This window comes from Hevea brasiliensis, chromosome 13 (assembly GCF_030052815.1).
Source record: "Hevea brasiliensis isolate MT/VB/25A 57/8 chromosome 13, ASM3005281v1, whole genome shotgun sequence".
NCBI classification, from domain to species: domain Eukaryota; kingdom Viridiplantae; phylum Streptophyta; class Magnoliopsida; order Malpighiales; family Euphorbiaceae; genus Hevea; species Hevea brasiliensis.
In genome coordinates this window covers 6,429,710-6,448,997 of record NC_079505.1, presented here as the reverse complement: position 1 = coordinate 6,448,997, position 19,288 = coordinate 6,429,710, and the positions used below count along the sequence as shown (strand labels likewise).

General features: G+C 28.9%; 1 protein-coding gene across 1 annotated transcript; it reads right to left on the bottom strand.

The window, feature by feature from the left end:
* Positions 1-9,049: 9,049 nt before the first annotated feature.
* On the bottom strand, positions 9,050-13,552 carry LOC110668773 (probable auxin efflux carrier component 1c). The gene is made up of 6 exons (XM_021830148.2): positions 11,801-13,552; positions 11,373-11,640; positions 11,127-11,212; positions 10,634-10,791; positions 9,671-9,747; positions 9,050-9,532 (listed from the first exon to the last, which is right to left on the bottom strand). The coding sequence occupies exons 1-6, from the start codon at positions 12,993-12,995 to the stop codon at positions 9,466-9,468; spliced, it is 1,851 nt and encodes a 616-aa protein (XP_021685840.2). The 5' UTR covers positions 12,996-13,552; the 3' UTR covers positions 9,050-9,465.
* Positions 13,553-19,288: the final 5,736 nt, after the last annotated feature.

Below are 19,288 nucleotides of genomic sequence, written 5' to 3'. Positions count from 1 at the left end.
TTTAAGAAGTGGGAAAGTTGTAAATAATGAGAAGAGTGAAAAAAATGAGAAAAGTGAAAATAGTGAGAAGAGAGAAAATGGGAAAGAAATTGATGAGAGTGAAAAACAAGAGAGTGCAGAAAAATGTAAAGAGAAAATTGAAGAGAAGGAAGAGAAGTATATACCTCCAGAACCTTACAAGCCACAGCTTCCCTTTCCACAAAGATTTCAAAAAGCCAAGCTTGATAAGCAATTTGGGAAGTTCTTAGAGGTTTTGAAGAAGCTATACATAAATGTGCCTTTTATTGATGCTCTTTCACAAATGTCCTCTTATGCAAAATTCTTGAAAGAAATTCTCTCAAACAAGAGGAAACTTGAAGATCATGAAACTGTAGCTTTGACAGAAGAATGTAGTGCTATCCTCCAAAGGAAACTTCCTCCAAAGCTCAAGGATCCAGGGAGTTTTTCAATTCCATGCCACATTGGGGAATCATGTTCTACAAAAGTTTTATGTGATTTAGGGGCTAGTGTAAGCCTTATGCCCCTCTCCATCTATGAGAAACTCAACATGGGAGATCTTAAGCCAACCCACATTTCTCTTCAGTTAGCTGATAGATCAATTAAGTATCCTGAAGGGATTTTAGAGAATGTGCCTCTGAAGGTTGGGAAGTTCTATATACCTGTCGACTTTGTCATCTTGGACATGGAAGAGGATTCTAATATCCCAATCATTTTGGGGAGGCCTTTCCTAGCTACAGCTGGTGCTTTGATTGATGAAAGGGGAAAAGCTTACTCTTAGAGTCGGAGAGGATCATTTAGTCTTCAACATTGGCAATGATAAGAAGAAGCAACATGAAGATGTAGACTCTTATTTGAGAATTGATATAGTTGATGAGTTAGTAAAAGAGCACTTTAGAAAGAGCTATCCGAAGGCTTCTTTTGAAAGTTGTCTTATCCATGAAGGGAGTATCAATGATGAAAATCCAAAAGAGGCTGCATTTGCACAACATTTGAATAGTAATCCACCTTATCCTATGGCACCACTATGTTCAATGTGCGACCGACACTACTGAATCAGGCTTGAAACCTTAGAAGTGAACTAACCATATGAAACAGAGATCTTTTAAAAGGGCTCGAATTGAAGTATGTGAGTTTTTGGAAATGCTAGTTTTCTAAGTAGATTTGATCACAGCCCAATTTGAAATCAAATTGATCTAATTTAGATCAAAACTCGTGAATTTAAATTTAAATTAAATTATTTTTTTTCTTAAAAATTAAATTAAAATTGAAATAATTTCATTCGATTCAAATCGATTTTTTAAAAAAATTATAATAATTTAATTAACTTAAATTGTATTGAGCTAAAATTAAAAATTTGAATCAAATTAAACGAAGCCAAACCTTATGAACTAATCTGAACTCTCAATTTCAAGAATCGAAATCAATCTAATTTCAACCCAAAATTGAATCGATTCAAACTGATGGCCATGTATAATTAATATTATATATTTATTTTTTAAGAATAATTGTCAAAAAAATTTATACTTTTGAAAATTTCTAATTCTACCCTATAATATAAAAATTACTAATTGAACCCTAAACTTTTTAACTCGTACCAATTCTACTCTACCATTAACGAAACCTTTATCTCACTAATGGAGATGCCATATCAGCTGCTGCATTAAATGTTTCGTCATGCCAATAATATGGTATAATTGATAAAAATTAAAAAGTATAGGGTTTAATTAGCAATTTAATTAGTATATGGCATAGAAAAAAAAATTAAAAGTACAAAAACCTTTTTTTGCAATTTCTTATAAAATTAGTATATTTTAAAATATAAATTATTAATTATAAATATATTTTATATATATAATTTTTACATATTATCATCCTTATCATAATCTAAAAAATAAAAAATAATTTTTTTAAATATTTACTATGAAATTTACATATAAATTAATTAAAATATATGCAACAACAATACCTACCATTTCAAAACTAGTTAAAGTTGATTATATAGTTCATTTTTTGCATATCTAATTATGTTTGAAACCAATTTTCTATCAATATTTAAAGGTTATAAATTTTTTTATTATTACTTTCTTTTATGTTATTTTAGATATATCCCTTTTCATTCTCATTTCTCTTACTATTATCTTATAACATTTTCAAGTTAATTAAATTAATTTAAATCGAATTATTAATTAATTTTTAATTTAAAAATTAAAATTAAAATAAATTACAAAAATTACAAAAAAAATATGTACTTATAAATTTTTTACAATTATACCAAAATTTAAAAAATAATTTTATTAAATTTTTTACTTTTAACCACTCTTTTTTTTTTTTTTTTTTTTTTGGTTATGTTTTTTTTTTTTTTTTTTTTTTTTTTTTTTTTTTTTGATGAAAGAAAGAATAAAAAATAAAAAAGTTTGGCAAATCTGACCCTATAAAGTGAAAGGTAACTTTCAGACTATTTTGAATTCATTGCCTCCTAAAAGAGGCAATGGCTCAAAGTAGTAATAAAGTATTTTTATTAATTAATAAAAAAAAAAGGCTGGATTGGATCCCACTCAACTACATAATATTTTTGTTAAAATATAGGGCAAATTAATTTCTGTAATCATTGACAAAATTCATATTTAAATTCTTATTTTTAAAAAAATTAAAAAATAATCCTTGTTTTTTATTTCATTAATTAATATTTCATATATTTTAACTTGTAAAATTTTATTTTATTAGCATTTTAGTCTTTTAGTTTACAAATAAAATTAATTTTTCATTCTTAATATTAGAAGATTAGAGACTAAAATATTATTTTACTAATACATATGGCTCTAGCAAGGGCAATCCTAGTAGAGAAGGAGGGGAGTGTTTCGAGCCAAATCGATTAAATTGAAAAATATAAAAATTAAAATCGAGTTGAATTAAAATATGCAAAAAATTGAGTTGAATTACTAAATTAGAATGATTTAATTTGATTTATTCGATTCAAACATAATAATGCTTACTCTATTTTAATACTTTTAGTGCTCGAAGAGAGGACTTCTATGTTTTATTGGGTATCACTCGAATAATTCTAATAATCCAAATTTGTTTAATATTTTTTAAAAAACTCTGAAATAATTGCAAAATAATCGAGAATTAAATAATGACTGCTAGGGTTTGAATATGTGTTTTCATAATTAAATTAGATTATTTTAATGTACTAAATCATCTTTAAAATTTTTAAAATTTTAATTATTAAAATTAAATAAAAAATAATTCAATTAATTGAACCGATCGATTAGATTAAGAACTGAATAATTAGTTTGTGCAATTTAATTCTGTATTTTAAAAATTTATAATTGTTTTTTTATCAAATTGAATCAATTGAATTGATTGAATTGATGAATTATTCAATAGATTGTTTAATCATCCACTTGATTTTAAAAACTCTGAATCTGATCAAAATCCCTTAGCTGATATGCAGTAAGAGATAATGAATTCAATGATCTTTATTATGGGATTTAATCCTTTTTTATATTAAAATAAAATATTTTTTTATTGTAATATTATATCATAATTAGTATTTGAATTTTTATATAAATGAAAGTATTATTCCTAACTTTTAATTTCCTTCTACACTTTCATCCTTTCATCTAATTATTTTTCAACTTCATCATTAATAAAAAAATATATATTAATACTTGCATAGATAAATTATTATTTTATTTCTAAATTTTATTATTTAAAAACTTTTCCTTTAAATTTTTATTATTATTAACACTTTAATCTTTTATTCATTATCTTTTAATCCTTTAATTAATAGATAAATTGAAAAAAAAAGTATAATGAAATCAATATTTAAAAGTGTTTTATCTATTTTTTTTAAATATAAAAACTTGAAAATATATAAACTATAATATAATATAACAAAAAAATAAAATACCCTTTATATTAAAAAAGAATACTAACAAGTGATTAAATCAGTGACATAAAATTAATCTCTATGCAAACTTTACCAGTAATATCAAAAATTTAAATCCTGAAATCATTCATATTAAGAGAGTTTTACTTAAATATCACTATCGATCCAAGCGCGGATCACCACATTACTAAATAACAAATTATGTACAAGCTACGATAATAATAGACATCAAGAGATATTGACAATGGATGCCAATTCTTCCATACTTGACTCCTTTCCTATCATCTAATAAAATTTTCTTACATAAAATCAACTTTCATGAGAAAATTAAGGTTGGATTTAACTTCATGGAAATGAATATATGTTGAATTAGTGAGGGTCACCAAGCACATCATTCATTTCTCATACAAAATCTACTAAGTTTATAAAGCCAACAAATACAAACATATCTTATCTTGTATTGACATTCATGATTTATTAGTCATGCGCATTGTGTGAATTATTTTTTTATTTAATTTTGATAATATAATTTATTTTTTTGTATATTTTAAATTTTTAAAATTATACTAAAATTTTTTTAATATTCAAAGTTTTAATTAATTATGTGAAATGTAATTTAAATTTGTATTAAAATTTTGTATAATTATATAGCTATCAAAATTAAATTAAATTTTTATTCCTTAAATGGTTATTTATTTTTCTCAAAATATTTCTTTATAATAATGTAACAAAATAATATCTTATAATTTTAATGGCAAATTATATAATTTTATATAAAGGCTATAAAAATGTATATTATTTAATTTTAAATTTTAAAAAAGTTGTTTAATAGATTATTTTTATTATTTTTTAAATTATATTAAGTGAATTCTTTTATATGGCTATTAAAAGTAAATTAAATTTTTATTTCTTAAGTAATTTTTAATTATTTTCTCTAAATTTTTTAAAAAATAATTAACAAAATAATATCTAATATTTATAATAGCAACTAATATAATTTAGTATTTGATAAAAGTTATTAAGATATATGCATTTAATTTTAAATTTTAAAATAATTTGATGATTTAATTAATGGAATATTTTTATTATTTTTAAATTATATAAAAATTGTAAAATAATTAAATAATTTATTTTAAATTATTAATTATATTCTGAACTTTCCGAAATTGTATAATTATATCTTATTGTCTATTTTTTTATTAATAAAATAACAAAAATGCCACGTCAATGGTTTAGTGCAAAGTTTAAAGTGAAATTGTAAATTTTTTTGAAAATTCAGAGTTTTTTTACCATTATTATTTAAAGATCACTTTAAGATAAATTATAAAAATAGATTTTCTTTGAATTATGAAAGTGTACTGGCATTATTATGAGTGAGAGTGTATTCAAAAATTTTCTTTATTTTAAATATTTTAATTAAAAATTATTAAAATATTTTTAAATTAAATTTAATACTAGGCAATTTTTTAAATTACTTTTTCAAAAAATATTTAAAATAATTTTTTTTAAATGTGTTTGAATTATAATGCCAAATAAGAAATGCAATATAAATTAAGATATTTTTTTATATTAAAAAGTCAAAAATATACTCTGTAACAGTAAGAACACACAAGACAAGACAGTATCCTAAAATGTCAGGCAATGGTTGCTTTCTCAAAGCCCACCAAAGCAGAGAAAAGGAGAGAAAATATAATGTTTCAAAAACAGCAATGGAGAGGCATCTTGACCCTTTTTACATTTGAATGACCAAGTTTTTCATGGAGGCCATAAATGAGATAAAAGAGAGAGAAAGCCAAGTGTTTAATCCAATGCCTCAATAATTTAACTGACAAATGCATAATGCATATATAGTCAGAAACCTTGGTTGCTGTAGTGCTATGTCTCTTTAAGACCAACCCATACTATTGGAAACCAAGTCAGCAAAATACCCTCAAGCTATTACTAGCCCTGGTTATAGGCTGCTTCTAGGTTGATTTTGTGAAATTAAAAATTCTAAATTGAATAATAAAATTTTGATAATTTTAATTTCAATTTGATTTTCATTTAAATCAATATAATGATTTTATTTTTTTATTTTTCTTAAAAATTTTTATTTTTCTTAAAAAATTAGAGTTAAGCTGAAATAGAATCAAAATAATTCGATTCAATCCAATTCAGAATAAAGAATGGTAATATAGTATACTCTTACATTAGACGATTAAGACTGAATCACTTTAAAAGTTTGGACAGTCATATGATTCAATTATTGAGTCTTAAGGATTGGATTCTCATATACTCGCCTAACTGAGTGAGAATCCTAATTCAATACAAAGTATATTAAGAATAAGTGTCCAAGAGATCACCATATTTGTTTCTGAATCTTAGCTTATTCATTGTATATGCTCGAAGGTAGTAGCAAAAAAAAAAAATGATCTTTTGTTATTTATTTTAGAATAAATTACAAGTAACTTTTTAGTATGTTAAAAATGATGGGTAAATCTTTGCATTTATATTATGAGAAATAATTGATGCTATTCGCCCATGTGAACTTGAAGATTTGGATAGGAAGGGACTAATGACACTATTCGCCCATATGGACTCCATAGGTTAGGTCAGTTACCCGTTCGGGCTCTCGCCCTTATAAAGTTGGTCGCACAGGCGTCGTTCGAACATGGGAGACCAATCCCCTCGCTTGGACAAGATCTGAAATACTCACTTGACAGAGTTAGAACGAATCCTGATCCAAGAGGGATTCCTAATCCAACAAATATTCTGGTAACCCGCATCTGAGATATTAGGAGATCAAGTCTCATTCTAATTAGGAGTCTATATCACACCTTTATATATGGAGACTGTCAGGCATGCATAATTTTAATCTTATTCTCTTATTCTCTACTTTCATTCTTCAGTTCCCAATACCGATTTAAAGCATAGGAAAGGTTGTCCAAACTAACTACTCGATATTTTTCATAATTTTGTAGATCCATAGCTGTGGAGATACCTCAGGTAGGATCAATAATTTAGTTCTTGAGATTTCATTCTACTAATAGAATAGTCTCTCTGCCTAAATTACCTTAATTTAGAATAATTTGAAATAATTAAATGCCTCAAACTTTGTTTTGCCATCTAAATTTATATTTAAGTAATTACAGTCTTTGTATTTATTATAAGAAATAATTTGATTTTTGAGATTTCATTCTACTAATAAAATAGTCTCTCCATCTAAATTACTTTTAATTTAAAATAATTTGAAATAATTAAATGCCTCAAACTTTATTTTGCAATCTAAATTTTATATTTAAGTAATTACAATCTTTTTTGCAATCTAAATTTTATATTTAAGTAATTACAATCATTGTATTTGTTGTGAGAAATAATTTAATTCTTATATTTTATTCTACTAATAGAATAGTCTCTCCTTCTAAATTACCATTAATTTAAAATAATTATGTACCTTAAAGTTTGTTTGCCATCTAGATTTTATATTTAGTAATTATTAGTTTAAAATTAAAAAAAACACATTATTTAAAAGTTAGAAAAGTATATTATTCTATAATTAACTATTTTAATATTTATAATTAAATAATTAAACAATCATATATTTTACTATATAATTATTTATATTATATATTTATTTAATTATAATTTATTCTAAAATTTTATATTTAAAAATAAATAATTACTTAAAATAAAATTTGAATAACATATTCATTTCAAATTAGTGATAATTTAAACAAAGAAACCATTATATGAACAGAATGAAATCTCACACACTATAACTATTTTTCATAAGAATTAATTTATAATTTACTCTTTATTTGATTGTCTAAGCACAATTTGCTTATTCAAAAAGATGTTATACAAAGCACCTAACATAGATTAAGAATGAAAAGGAAAGGTGTCAAGAAAAAGGTAATATGTATAACTAAAAGAATAATGAGATTGAAGAAAAGAGGAAGAGAAAGAGGAAAAGGATTAGGAGAAACTTTGGATGTGACTATTGTCTCCTAATATTCCAAAGAGGTCTACATCATATCAAAACCCATCTTGTAATGGAGGGACCCTAATTGCACTATCTTCTACATACATTCTAAAAGCATTTCTCTCCAAAAGTATATATCATCTTAATAAACATTTGCTTTCAAAAAGTATCATCTTAAATCTTACTTTGAGGTCACAATGATATGTTTTAGTAGTCAATCTTACAATCTAAGGTAAAGGACAAATTTCATGTCCTTATCAATGACCCATAAACCTCCAAATTACTTAAACCTAATACTCAATCAATTTTCTTAATTATTTTGATGCTCTAGCCAGAAAGAAATTATATATTTAAGTAATTATTCATATCAGCATTTAATATAGAACGACAATTTAATAATAATTACACATATATGAATATAGTTATTATTTTTAAAAAAATTAAAAACAAAACTACGAGGTGATTATAATTTTTTAAAACCCATATATATATATATATATATATAATCACTATTAAAGTGCAATTTCATGTAAAATATCTTACTTAAAATAACTGTTTTACTATATAATTACTCTAGCTAGAATGATATGAAAACAAAACAAACTTAAAATTGCTAGGTTTTTCTTTGAACATAAATCTCTTAGGTCATATATATACGTGTGTGTGTGTGTGTTTCACTTACCATGTCTATTTTTGTATTTTTTCATTTGAGAAAAAATAGTATTATCCGAGTATAACGGTCATAACTCTTTTAAACTTAAGGCCTAGGTCATCGGTTAACATCCTCGATTTAACTCAATCCCATAGAAAAGGACTTAACACCGAATTTAATATGACACCCAAAAAGACAAACCATTGAATAACATGCCGTCACCTCTTATTGCACTTTTAAGTAGAGACAATATTTAATCATCATGTTGGTATCAAAAATCAAATTAGAATGAAATAAAACCATCTCAATAAAGGCTACCACTTACCATGTTCATCACTCACTTATTATGTCTATCGTTGTGAAATTGCTATGTTGCAATGTAAGAAAATGAAAGAAAATTAAGATTGTAATCCCATTATTCAAATTGAACATAATCTCCCAGGTTCCGCAGCTTCTACTACTGCCAAATTGCTATGCTACAATGCAACAAAATGAAAGAGAAAATTAAGATCATTATAGTCTCATTATTAAAACTGAACATAAATTAATTGCTAATGGGTTTGGTCGGATTTGAATAGAAAATTTCAAATAAGAATAATGTATTCAACGCCTAGATCTTGCATTTCAATAAAACAAAGAACAAAAACTTAAAAATGCATTCACTTTCTCTTCCTCCTTTTTCTAGTGCATGGCTAGCACAAATGATATCTTGGAACAATATTCAAGGCAGAAAAAAAAAATAAAAAAAAAAATAACTAGAAAACCCCCCCCCCCCCCCCCCCTTTTTTTTTTTTTGCTAGAAACATTGATTTTACAACTTTTTCACTAGGAAAAGAAGACACTTTGCAAGAAAAAGATCCACCTCTCTCTCTATCTCTTGGAAACAATGTTTAGATATGCACTTGTAGCTCCATTGGGCTTTCCATTGGTGCATGCTAATGTTGACGAGTCACTGGCACTTCACAACCCCAATAAAATGTAGTACACAAGAGTTATAGGCAATGCTATTAGCATCCCAAATATGACACTGCAAATTAGAGAGTAATTAAAAGAATGATAAGAGAATATATTATGTAAGAGAATGAGAGAAAAAGAAGAATAAATGAAAGAAGAATTAAGGATCTATAAGATATGGTTTTCTTTTTTTCTTGGAAAATATACTCACCCTGTGCTGAGAATATCAGGGTGTACGTTGTATTCCTTGGCAAAGACGAAGGGGACAATTCCTTGTGGTAGAGCCGCCTGTTTGTTTTGGTTTTGCATTCCAAACACAACAAAGCCAAAAAGAAATGTTAGTTTCGTTATAAATGTTTGTTGTTCATTAATAATCCCAAACAAGTCCTTGCTTATAGGGCTCAATTAATTATTGCCATTTTTTTTATTGATTTAGCTCCATTTAAACCCTATTCGATAATAATTTTTAAAGTAACCTTTAGTGTTTTGATTTAGCATTAGTCAAACACTATCTATTTATATTGTTCAATGACATACTAGTGCTTAGATGTTGAAAAAATGATTCACAAAAAATTACCCTTCCTACTTAGCTTAACATGTAATCTAATAGCTACTTTTACTAAATACTTTTAAATACTTTTATTTTACACTGACAACTACTAAACAGGGTGTTGATACAATAACCGACCCAATTGATAGACTAATAATGCCTGAGTGAACTAATAGTCCAACACTTGAGTCGCCTAAAAAATATTGAAAATATAGAAAAGGTACAAACTTTGACAGCATATTGTTTGTTAAAATTTCTGATGTAAACTAAAATATTTTAGTTTTTTTAAAAAATAAAAATGGGTTTTGCTTTGTCTTTTCATTTGGCAATATTGCAGTAGCCACAGCAAGTTCTGCAACTGCAACCATGAAAAAGATTCAGTGTTTCTGCACTAGAACACAAAGATAAATATAAAACTTTTAACTGACAAATTAAAGTAAATAAACTTATCTAAAGGTAGCAAGAATTAACTTATTTATTTGTTTAAACAATTTAAAAAAAAAAAAGAAAAAAGAAAAAAGAAAGAAAGCGTTGGACGTTTCGTAGTTAAGTAGGATTGGCTGTGTCAGAAGGTGGCAGAAGAAGAAAAGAAAGAGAGAGAGGGGCATGGTTTGAGCAAGTGACCTGGACAATGGCAACGTGTAAGAGCGTTCCTCTAAGGCCAACAGCAATAGAAGCAGCTGCCATAACAGCTGGACCTGTAAGGAATCTCACAGCCATTGCAAAAGCTGCTATGGAATTTCCACATGCTATGATCCTCGGTTGCAAAGCCATGAACAGTCCTATTATCACATCAAAAATAACCCTAAATAAACAAATAAAAAAGAACACTAACGAAGCGTGCCTATCACTATTTGTCATTTGTCAGATCTCATAAATTTTTTTCATTTTTTGACAGACCTTTTCATCATCACTCCCACTATTACCCATAACACAAATCCTTGATTCTTGAAAAAAAAAAAAAAAAAACAACAGGCCAACACCATTATCATCCCCACACTGTTCTGGTTTACTTTACTTGCGTTGTTACGACATTAATAATGAAAAAGTAACAGGGATTCTCTTTAATAAAGATTCATTGCCAAAACAAAAGAAAAGAAGAGTGATATATGCTGACCAAGACTGAACATGGCCATGCCAAGCCCTGCATCTGACAGAATGGAAATGGACTTTGCTATAATGGCCGGCATTTCTACATGCCACCTGCAAGAAAAATCCCACCATTTTCTTTTTTCAGTTTTTGTATAAGAAAAAAAAAATTAAAAGAAACAAAAAAATTATAACAGATTTTATAGACAATATAGAGTTGAAATATTAGTAGATTTTTACTCTGCAGAAAGAGACAGAAGAGGTAGTATTTTACCTGAATGAAACTAGAGACCAAATGAGACCAATTAAGCTTGAGTAGGTGTTGGGATTTCTAATCAGTTTCCTCCAAACCATGATGAGTATAAGCCTTGTCATCACACTTGTTGGAGGCATGGCTTTGGGTTTTCCTCCATCACCCACCACTTTCTCACCTTGATGATTATTGTTCATTTCTCTTTCAAGTCCTCTGTTGCCAAAGCTGAAATCTTCTCTTTCCATATAATCCTCCTGTTGATGATGATGATTTTCTCTGTGTACCTCTACTGAAGCTCCAAAACCCACAAGCCAGAAGCAAGTATTAATTACAAAGCAGAAAATTAAATTTGAAAATTTGAAATAAAGCTATAGAAGTCATGAATTTAAGGCATAAATTCTTCTTTCAATGAAAAAACCTGCCTAAAAATTTTAGGAAAAAAGGCATACCTTTTCCTGGAGACACAGCCACTCTAACTTCTTTCTGGTCATGAGCACCATAATCATGGCTACCAAACACATCTGAAACTGGAGAAGCACTGGAGCTCCAAACGAACATATGAAGATCCCTACCACCACCGTCTTCAGCTTTTTGTTGAGCTTGGCCATTAGGCTTTTTTGTAATAGCCGCATTGTTAGCAGCAACACCGCCCTTAGACCCAGTTGGCGAAAACATGCCTGGATTAGGTGCAGGATAATGGTTTGCACCACCAGATGCATGGTAATGGAACCTTGGCTTGTTACCCAATCCACCAGCATCTTCTTCATAATTTGATGACCTGGGTGTAGGTCCTCTAGATGCTGATAAGCCATAGACATCTGAAGCACCAAAATTAGAGTTCCTCCCAGCAGCCATCATGGAGTAAAAATCAGTGTGGTTAAAACTAGAGCCTCTTGGAGTTGGATTTCTTGAAGACTGTAAAGAGTAAATCTCCGCATTGGTTAGATTTGATGGCCTTGGGGTTGTGGAGGATAGTCCCTGAGACCTTCTTGAGAATATATCTGATCTCGAAGCATTGGATTTTCTAACAGTTACATGTAGCTTACCATCTTCTTTGATCTCTGCTTCAGTTTCAAGAGGTTGCCTACCATCAAGAGACATGATATCAGAATCGACATGGATTGAAACAATGGAACCAGCAGTGTCTGGGAATTGCTCAGAGATGAGCATTTTAGCACCTCTGTATTCAAACATGAAAAGCATCAAAGTGTACCAAATGATACATTGAAGGACAACTATTTGCACCATTAAACTGCCAGAAAATTCACCATACATCCCTTTGAGCAAAGGAATGCCCATGACAAGGGTGTTTGGAAGAGTAGAAAGTGAAAACAGTGTAATGGTCCATTCCAAGCAACCCCTTTTGCTCAACTTAGTCCAGAGTGCTAAGATTACAAGAACTATGACCTTTTGAAGAGTATCAGCAGCAATGAAACGAAAGTTCATGGCATAAGGATTATTAGTAGATATGAAGTGAAAAGAGAGAAGAGGGACTGCAAAAAGAGCAACAAAACGATTGATTCCTGAGCACTGATCAGGGGTGAAGATCTTCCACCATTTCACTGACCCATAAGCCAAGATCATGGCCACGTACAGTGGCACCATTGCAGTCATTACATGGTAAAAGTCTGTTAGTGTGATCATCTTCTTCGGTTGCTAGCTAGCTTCCTGTGTCACTCAAAATCAAGATTACACCAACTCTTGAACGGGAGGAGAAGAAACGAGTTTTTCAAGAATGATCAAAATCTGAACAAGAAAGAGTGGGAGACAACTCTTCTGCTGGTTGTGCTGGCGGTGCTGCAGCGGGAGAAGGTGTTGTCGGTGGTGGTGATTATGATTATGACGATGGGAAAGCATGTGGGTTTTGGGGGAAAGTGATGAGTAATGAACAGAGGAAAGGAATTCTTTTTGCGCTAAACAAAATACAGCTTTGCTTTGAGAGTTGCGAGCGAGCTTGCACACTTGCAGTCCCCAAAGCACAGGGGTTGCTTTATTTTATTTAGTTTGTTTTTTTCCTATTTGTTTTGAGTTGTGTTTGGATTTGAGAGTATTTGTAATAAATTTTATATTAATATTGAGTTATTGAGTAGGTATGCAGTGGATGGCTCTATCTTCTATGGCGGTACAAAGTGCAGCAGGAAAAAGCATTTTGGCTTGTGAAGGAGGGGAGCTGGTGACGCGTGTCTGCGAGTACTTCTCCCCCCCCCCCCCCCCTTATGCTAGGATTCGCTCTTGCCACTATTTAGGCATGAGAACGAGGAATGGCAAAGCTCATCTTATTTAAATTTAGTTAATATTTTTAAAATAATATTTTTTATTAATAATTTATATTTTAAAAATTTAATAATTTTATAAAATATTTAAATTCTACTTTATTTAAAATAAAATATATAAAAAAATAAATATATTATTATAAAAAATATATTTTATATTTAATTTACCAGATTTGAATAACAAATACGTAATATATAAAATTTAAATTCGATCTGAATCTGTCATAAATATTATTTCTTAAATTCAAACACGTCTCCAACCTGATTATATACTACTCAAATCCGTTCTATTAAAATTCAATCAAATTGGGTATTCACAAAAACTCAACTCGTTACCATTTTTACCTCTAATTTTTTTTTTTTTTAAACATGATATTTAGATTTTATTTTTGAGAGAAGAGTGAAGGATCAAATATAAATAAAAAAAATAAAAATTGGCCTAGGTATAATAATAATTTAAATCTTTGTGTGTTTTCAACTTTTTAATCAATAATTTAAATCTTAACATATAAAAGGTTAAATTTTCAAAATTTATAAAAAATTTTATTTAATTTTTATATTTAATTTAGATGAAGTTTAGTTTGATGTAGCAATTTGTATGTTACATTTTATTATTAAATAATGGGATTTACATTTCATATCAACTAGTTTTTTTTTTAAGGGTGATTCACTATTTAGTTTTTAGGTATTATTATTATTATTATTATTATTATTATTATTATTATTATTAATAAATTGATATTTATACTTTTAGAAATTTATTAAAACATCTCTAAATTTTGTTCACATTAATTAAAAGGTCATTTCATTCAATTTAATGCATTAAGAAAAGACCAAACTACACTTATAATGTCAAAATTAATTAGTTTAGTTCCTATTCTCTTAAAACTTAATTAATTAAAGTGTCCTGTTTTATAAAATCAAACTATTTAGTCATTTTATTAGATATTTTTAACAGAAAATGTTAGTGGGAAAGTAAATGTTCAAATTACTCTCACTCAACACACTCAATCAACCACACACTAACTCATCTACCCTAACCTCCACCATCCTTTGCTCACTCAGCACACATAGAGCCTCCACCATCCCTTGCTCACTCCTCGACACACACAAATAGAGTTAATACAAACACAGTTCCTCTCTCACATCTCACCAACTACCCTCGTTTCAAGCTTCACCTTGCCATTTGATAGTTGCTTAAAATGTCATATCTTTATCATTACATACTTAGTCTTTTGAGTTTGTTTCTTGTTCAATTAGCTTGTTAATACTTTTTTATATATATTATTAGGTACTTACAAGAGCATGTAAGAGCTTATGAAGTATAAGGAGGTGAATTAAGTACAAAAAAAAAGTAAAACACACATCAAGCATTTTAAGGCAAAAGGCGTTACGATTTTGATAAGGACTTAGTCAATGACAAAATGAGCTTAGAGGTATCTTATTCATTGTATTTAGAGACTAATGATAAAAAACAAACAGATTCGGATATTAATCCATGTTGAGCTTCTTTGGACAGTCTTAATGGAACTTGCACGTGATCCACTACTTAGAGTGTGAATCTGACCTTGTTGGTTTATATGGACCTCAGTTGATATATTTTGAGGTAATATATGAAAAATGAGAGTAATTGGGCCATATTACATTGAGGGTCACATATTGAGTGTGTTTTGGCTCTTTATGGTTAATTATGTGGGACTAGGAGTTAAGGCTTAATTAGTGGATCCAATTATTTTATTTAAGACCCAAAATAAATAAAATAGAGGTGTATCCAAGGTCATGTAAGTGGTAGATCTGTACAAGAAGAATTGTTTTTAGCTTATTTTTCTACTTTAACTAGGATTCTTTAGAAAGTTTTAAGTCAGAATGTAACTAGGACTTCCAAATCAAATATGGAGTCTTAGTTAACCTATTTTTCTCTACAAAAAGGTCAAAAATACATATCTGCAGCATTAAAATTTTTCTTCTACTCATAGTGGCTAAATTCCCTCTTTATGCATTCAATGATATCAACTGCTTGATCTAGTTGCTGGTGTGATTTCTTTATTCTTTTTGGCTTGTGGAGCGCTTTTATATCCTTTGAAGTGTGTAGCATCATCATCAATATCAGATCCAAGTTGTTCAAATTACTTTTAAAAGGGGCAGCATGCTTTTATCTCTTCTTTTGTTAATTTGTTTATGTTTAATATTCTTAGTTATGTGTGAATAGTTTTGTAATTCAGTAGAGAGATAGTTGAAGCCATGAAACATGTTACCATGAGACTTTGATTTGAGTTTAATAAAATTCAGATTTGTTCTATATTAAATATCACTTTTCTTTTGGTTTATGATGTGAATATTGAATGTATGATTAGTTAAGGTGGCTAACTAATTAATTATGCATGAAAACATATTGCTATGTTAAGATAATTTGAGTACGTAATAGCTTGAATAATCTGTAGCACATAATGATTTATTTCATTATAAAGATGAGTGTCTAGGTTAAATAAATCATACTAAATGAGTTTGTTATCTTGAATTGGAATGTCTTTCTAATGATTAATATTACCATTAAACTTAATTATAAGCTGCTCTAGTCTTAGATTGAGTATGATGGTAAGGGATTAATTGTAGTGCGCTTCTTATGATGGTAAGGGACTAATTGTAGTGCGCTTCTTAGTTAATCTAATCTATAAGGAAAGATAAGGAAGTTGTTAACTTCTATAATCAATTTACTCAATTGAATAAATTTGCATCTTTAGTCAATGATTGATACATGTTACATGGTAGATACACCCTCTCTACCGAATTCATTTCAATTTGATTGTGTTGAGTATTCACAAGTGTCATTAGCCTTAGTTTATATTCTAGCATTATTAGTTTAGCTTTAGTAGTTTAGCAAATACAAATAAAAAACCCTCTTTATTTTACTTTGCACAGTCAATTTGATGATTAGGTGTTTATTTTTTTTATTTTAAGTTTCTTTTATTTATTTGTGTCTCTAAGATCTGTTTTTTTATTTGCATTTACTCATTCCCTATGGGATCGATCTCTGCTTACCCTGTATACAAGTAGTTTAGGTAGAGTATTTTTAATTGGTATATTTGGCACACATTAAATTTTTTTGCTAGAAACAAACCACAAGTGATTCCTTCTCATCTTTTTGAGCAAGAACCTTCAAATTCATCAAGTGATTCAGAATTAGAAATCATAGCTGCTAATGCTAATAAAAATCACACCAACAGGGAGTTTGCAACTCCTGACATGAACCAACAACTATTATGCATTTAATATCCTGTACTTATGGTACCTTTTGAATTAAAATCAGGCTTAATTCACTTATTGCCTACTTTTCATAGTTTTGCAAGTGAGTATCCTCATAAACACCTTAAGGAGTTTCATGTTATGTGTTCAAGCTTGAAACCTATAGGTATTACAGAGGAGCAAATTAAGTTGAGAGCATTCCCATTCTCATTGGGGGATGCAGCTAAAGATTGGCTCTACTACTTACCTTCTGGTTTCATAAACACATGGAATGACATGAAGTGCCTATTCTTAGAGAAGTACTTTCCAACTTCAAGGGCAACCAACATCAGAAAAGATATTTGTGGCATAAGGTAGTATAATGGAGAGTCATTGCATGAGTATTGGGAGAGATTCAAGAAATTGTGTATAAGTTGCCCACATCATCAAATAAGTGACCAATTACTCATTCAATATTTTATGAAGGTTTTCTTCCTATTGATAGAGGCATGATAGATACAGCTAATGGAGGTGTTTTGGTAGATAAGATACCTGAAGTAGCAAAGAACTTGATATCAAACATAGCTACAAATTCATAACAGTTTGGAGTAAGGAATGATTCACCTATAAGAAGAGTCAATAAGGTAAGTACATCTTCCTTAGAAAATCAAATAGCTAATTTGACTTCTCTTGTTAACTAGTTGGTTATAGAACATGTGCAACAAGTGAAGACATGTGGTATATATTTACCACAAGAATATCCAATTGATATGTGATCTACATTGCACGAGGATTCCATTGAACATGCAAATGCAATTAGAGGATTTCCTGGTCCACTACAAAGGAAGTGTGATCCTTATGCAAACACATACAATCAAGGATCACATACAATCAAGGATCAAGGGATCATCCTAACTTTAGCTATGGTAATCAAGCACAAAGTAATACCTTTTCTAATCGACCCCCTGGTTTCAATTAAGTGCAACCTAAGTTTCAAAGGCAACCACAACTAGCAGCTCAAGATCAAGGTATGCCTTTAGAGGATATTGTCAAATCTCCTGCTATTAATACTATGAATTTTTAGAAAGAGACAAGAGCAAGTATGCAAAATTTGGAGAATCAAATGAGCCAGCTTGCCATATCAATTAGCAAATTGGAAGTATAAGGGTCTAGTAAGCTTCCTTCTCAACCAATTAAGAACCCAAAAGAGAATGCATGTGCAATTGTGTTGAGAAGTGGCAAGGAAGTGGAAGCTGTTAGTAGTATGCCTAGAGTATATCATTTAGTATGTATCTTGTACATGTTTTATTAATAAAAGGCATTTCCACTTTTCCGTTTACATAATATATTTATGTGCAATAGAAAAGGTCCATTGATATTTTGTTAGAAATTCTATTCTTAAGTTGTTAAGAATATGAGTGACGGTATTTCTAGAACAAAGTATCATAAATAGGTTCACAATCGAGGATACTTTATAATAAGGACATGACTTATCCAGAAAGATTGTATTCATGTTTGTTCCCAAGTTATTTATATGAGATATAAATAAAATGGAATGGTGAGTCTCATGCCATATGACAAACATGATAGGCACTTATAAATGATAAGCAGGCCGAACCAGTGACACTTATGACAAGCACATGGAGTTTACTCTTGTCAATGTTTTGTCATAAATCATATCAATGCATATAATCTTTAGACCTGAGATAGCACAGATATCTTGTATATAGGTAGTTTGAGTTTGATACTGCTTTCATACTTATACTGTGTATGGGTATATGGGCATGTGTTGGCTCCTACTAGTTATATATGGAGGTAGGTGTTGATCAAGATGGAATCTGTTCCTCTAAGTAAATAGAGATAAAATCCTATGTTCATTTAATTATTCTTAATGTTTCAAGTTCCTGGCCAGGACAGATAGATTTAATAAGAAAAGAGTTTCTGATGAGAAAATCTTTTTAATCAAGAACTGGAATTAAAAGAGAACATAATATTCATAGCAAATGGAGTTTGACATAAACCATGACTCCAGCTTGAGTTGGGATTTTGTAACAGAGAGATTCCAGTGCATGGTAACATATGATTATAGGTTCATTTAAGGTAAACCTTATTACTAATTAGGTGGCCATGGCATGCTATGCTAGGTATTAATCATGGTCTATGAGGTGCATAAAATGATTTAGAGAAATCATTTATGGTAAGAAAGAGTTCTGATGATATTAAGAGTTGATATCATATCTTATTACCAATTAGTGATGAGCCTAGTAAGTCACACACATACACAAGTTATCACCTAATTAAATATGATTTAATTAATTAATTAAAGAGTTTAATTAATTAATTAAATAGGTTTAGTTTGCAATTAGATTGCAAAGTCCCTAGCATGACTTGAAACCAAATCTAGATTATTGGATGTATAGTATAAGTTAAATTTATATTTAA

What these genes read in the sequence shown, in the direction of transcription:
- LOC110668773 (XM_021830148.2), bottom strand. Translation starts at nt 12,995, where the DNA reads ATGATCACACTAACAGACTTTTACCATGTAATGACTGCAATGGTGCCA. An exon ending in TGGTCTCTAGTTTCATTCAG is followed by an intron (nt 11,213 to 11,372) that starts GTAAAATACTAC and finishes TTTTTCTTGCAG; the next exon opens with GTGGCATGTAGAAATGCCGG. An exon ending in CCTGATATTCTCAGCACAGG is followed by an intron (nt 9,533 to 9,670) that starts GTGAGTATATTT and finishes TCTAATTTGCAG; the next exon opens with TGTCATATTTGGGATGCTAA.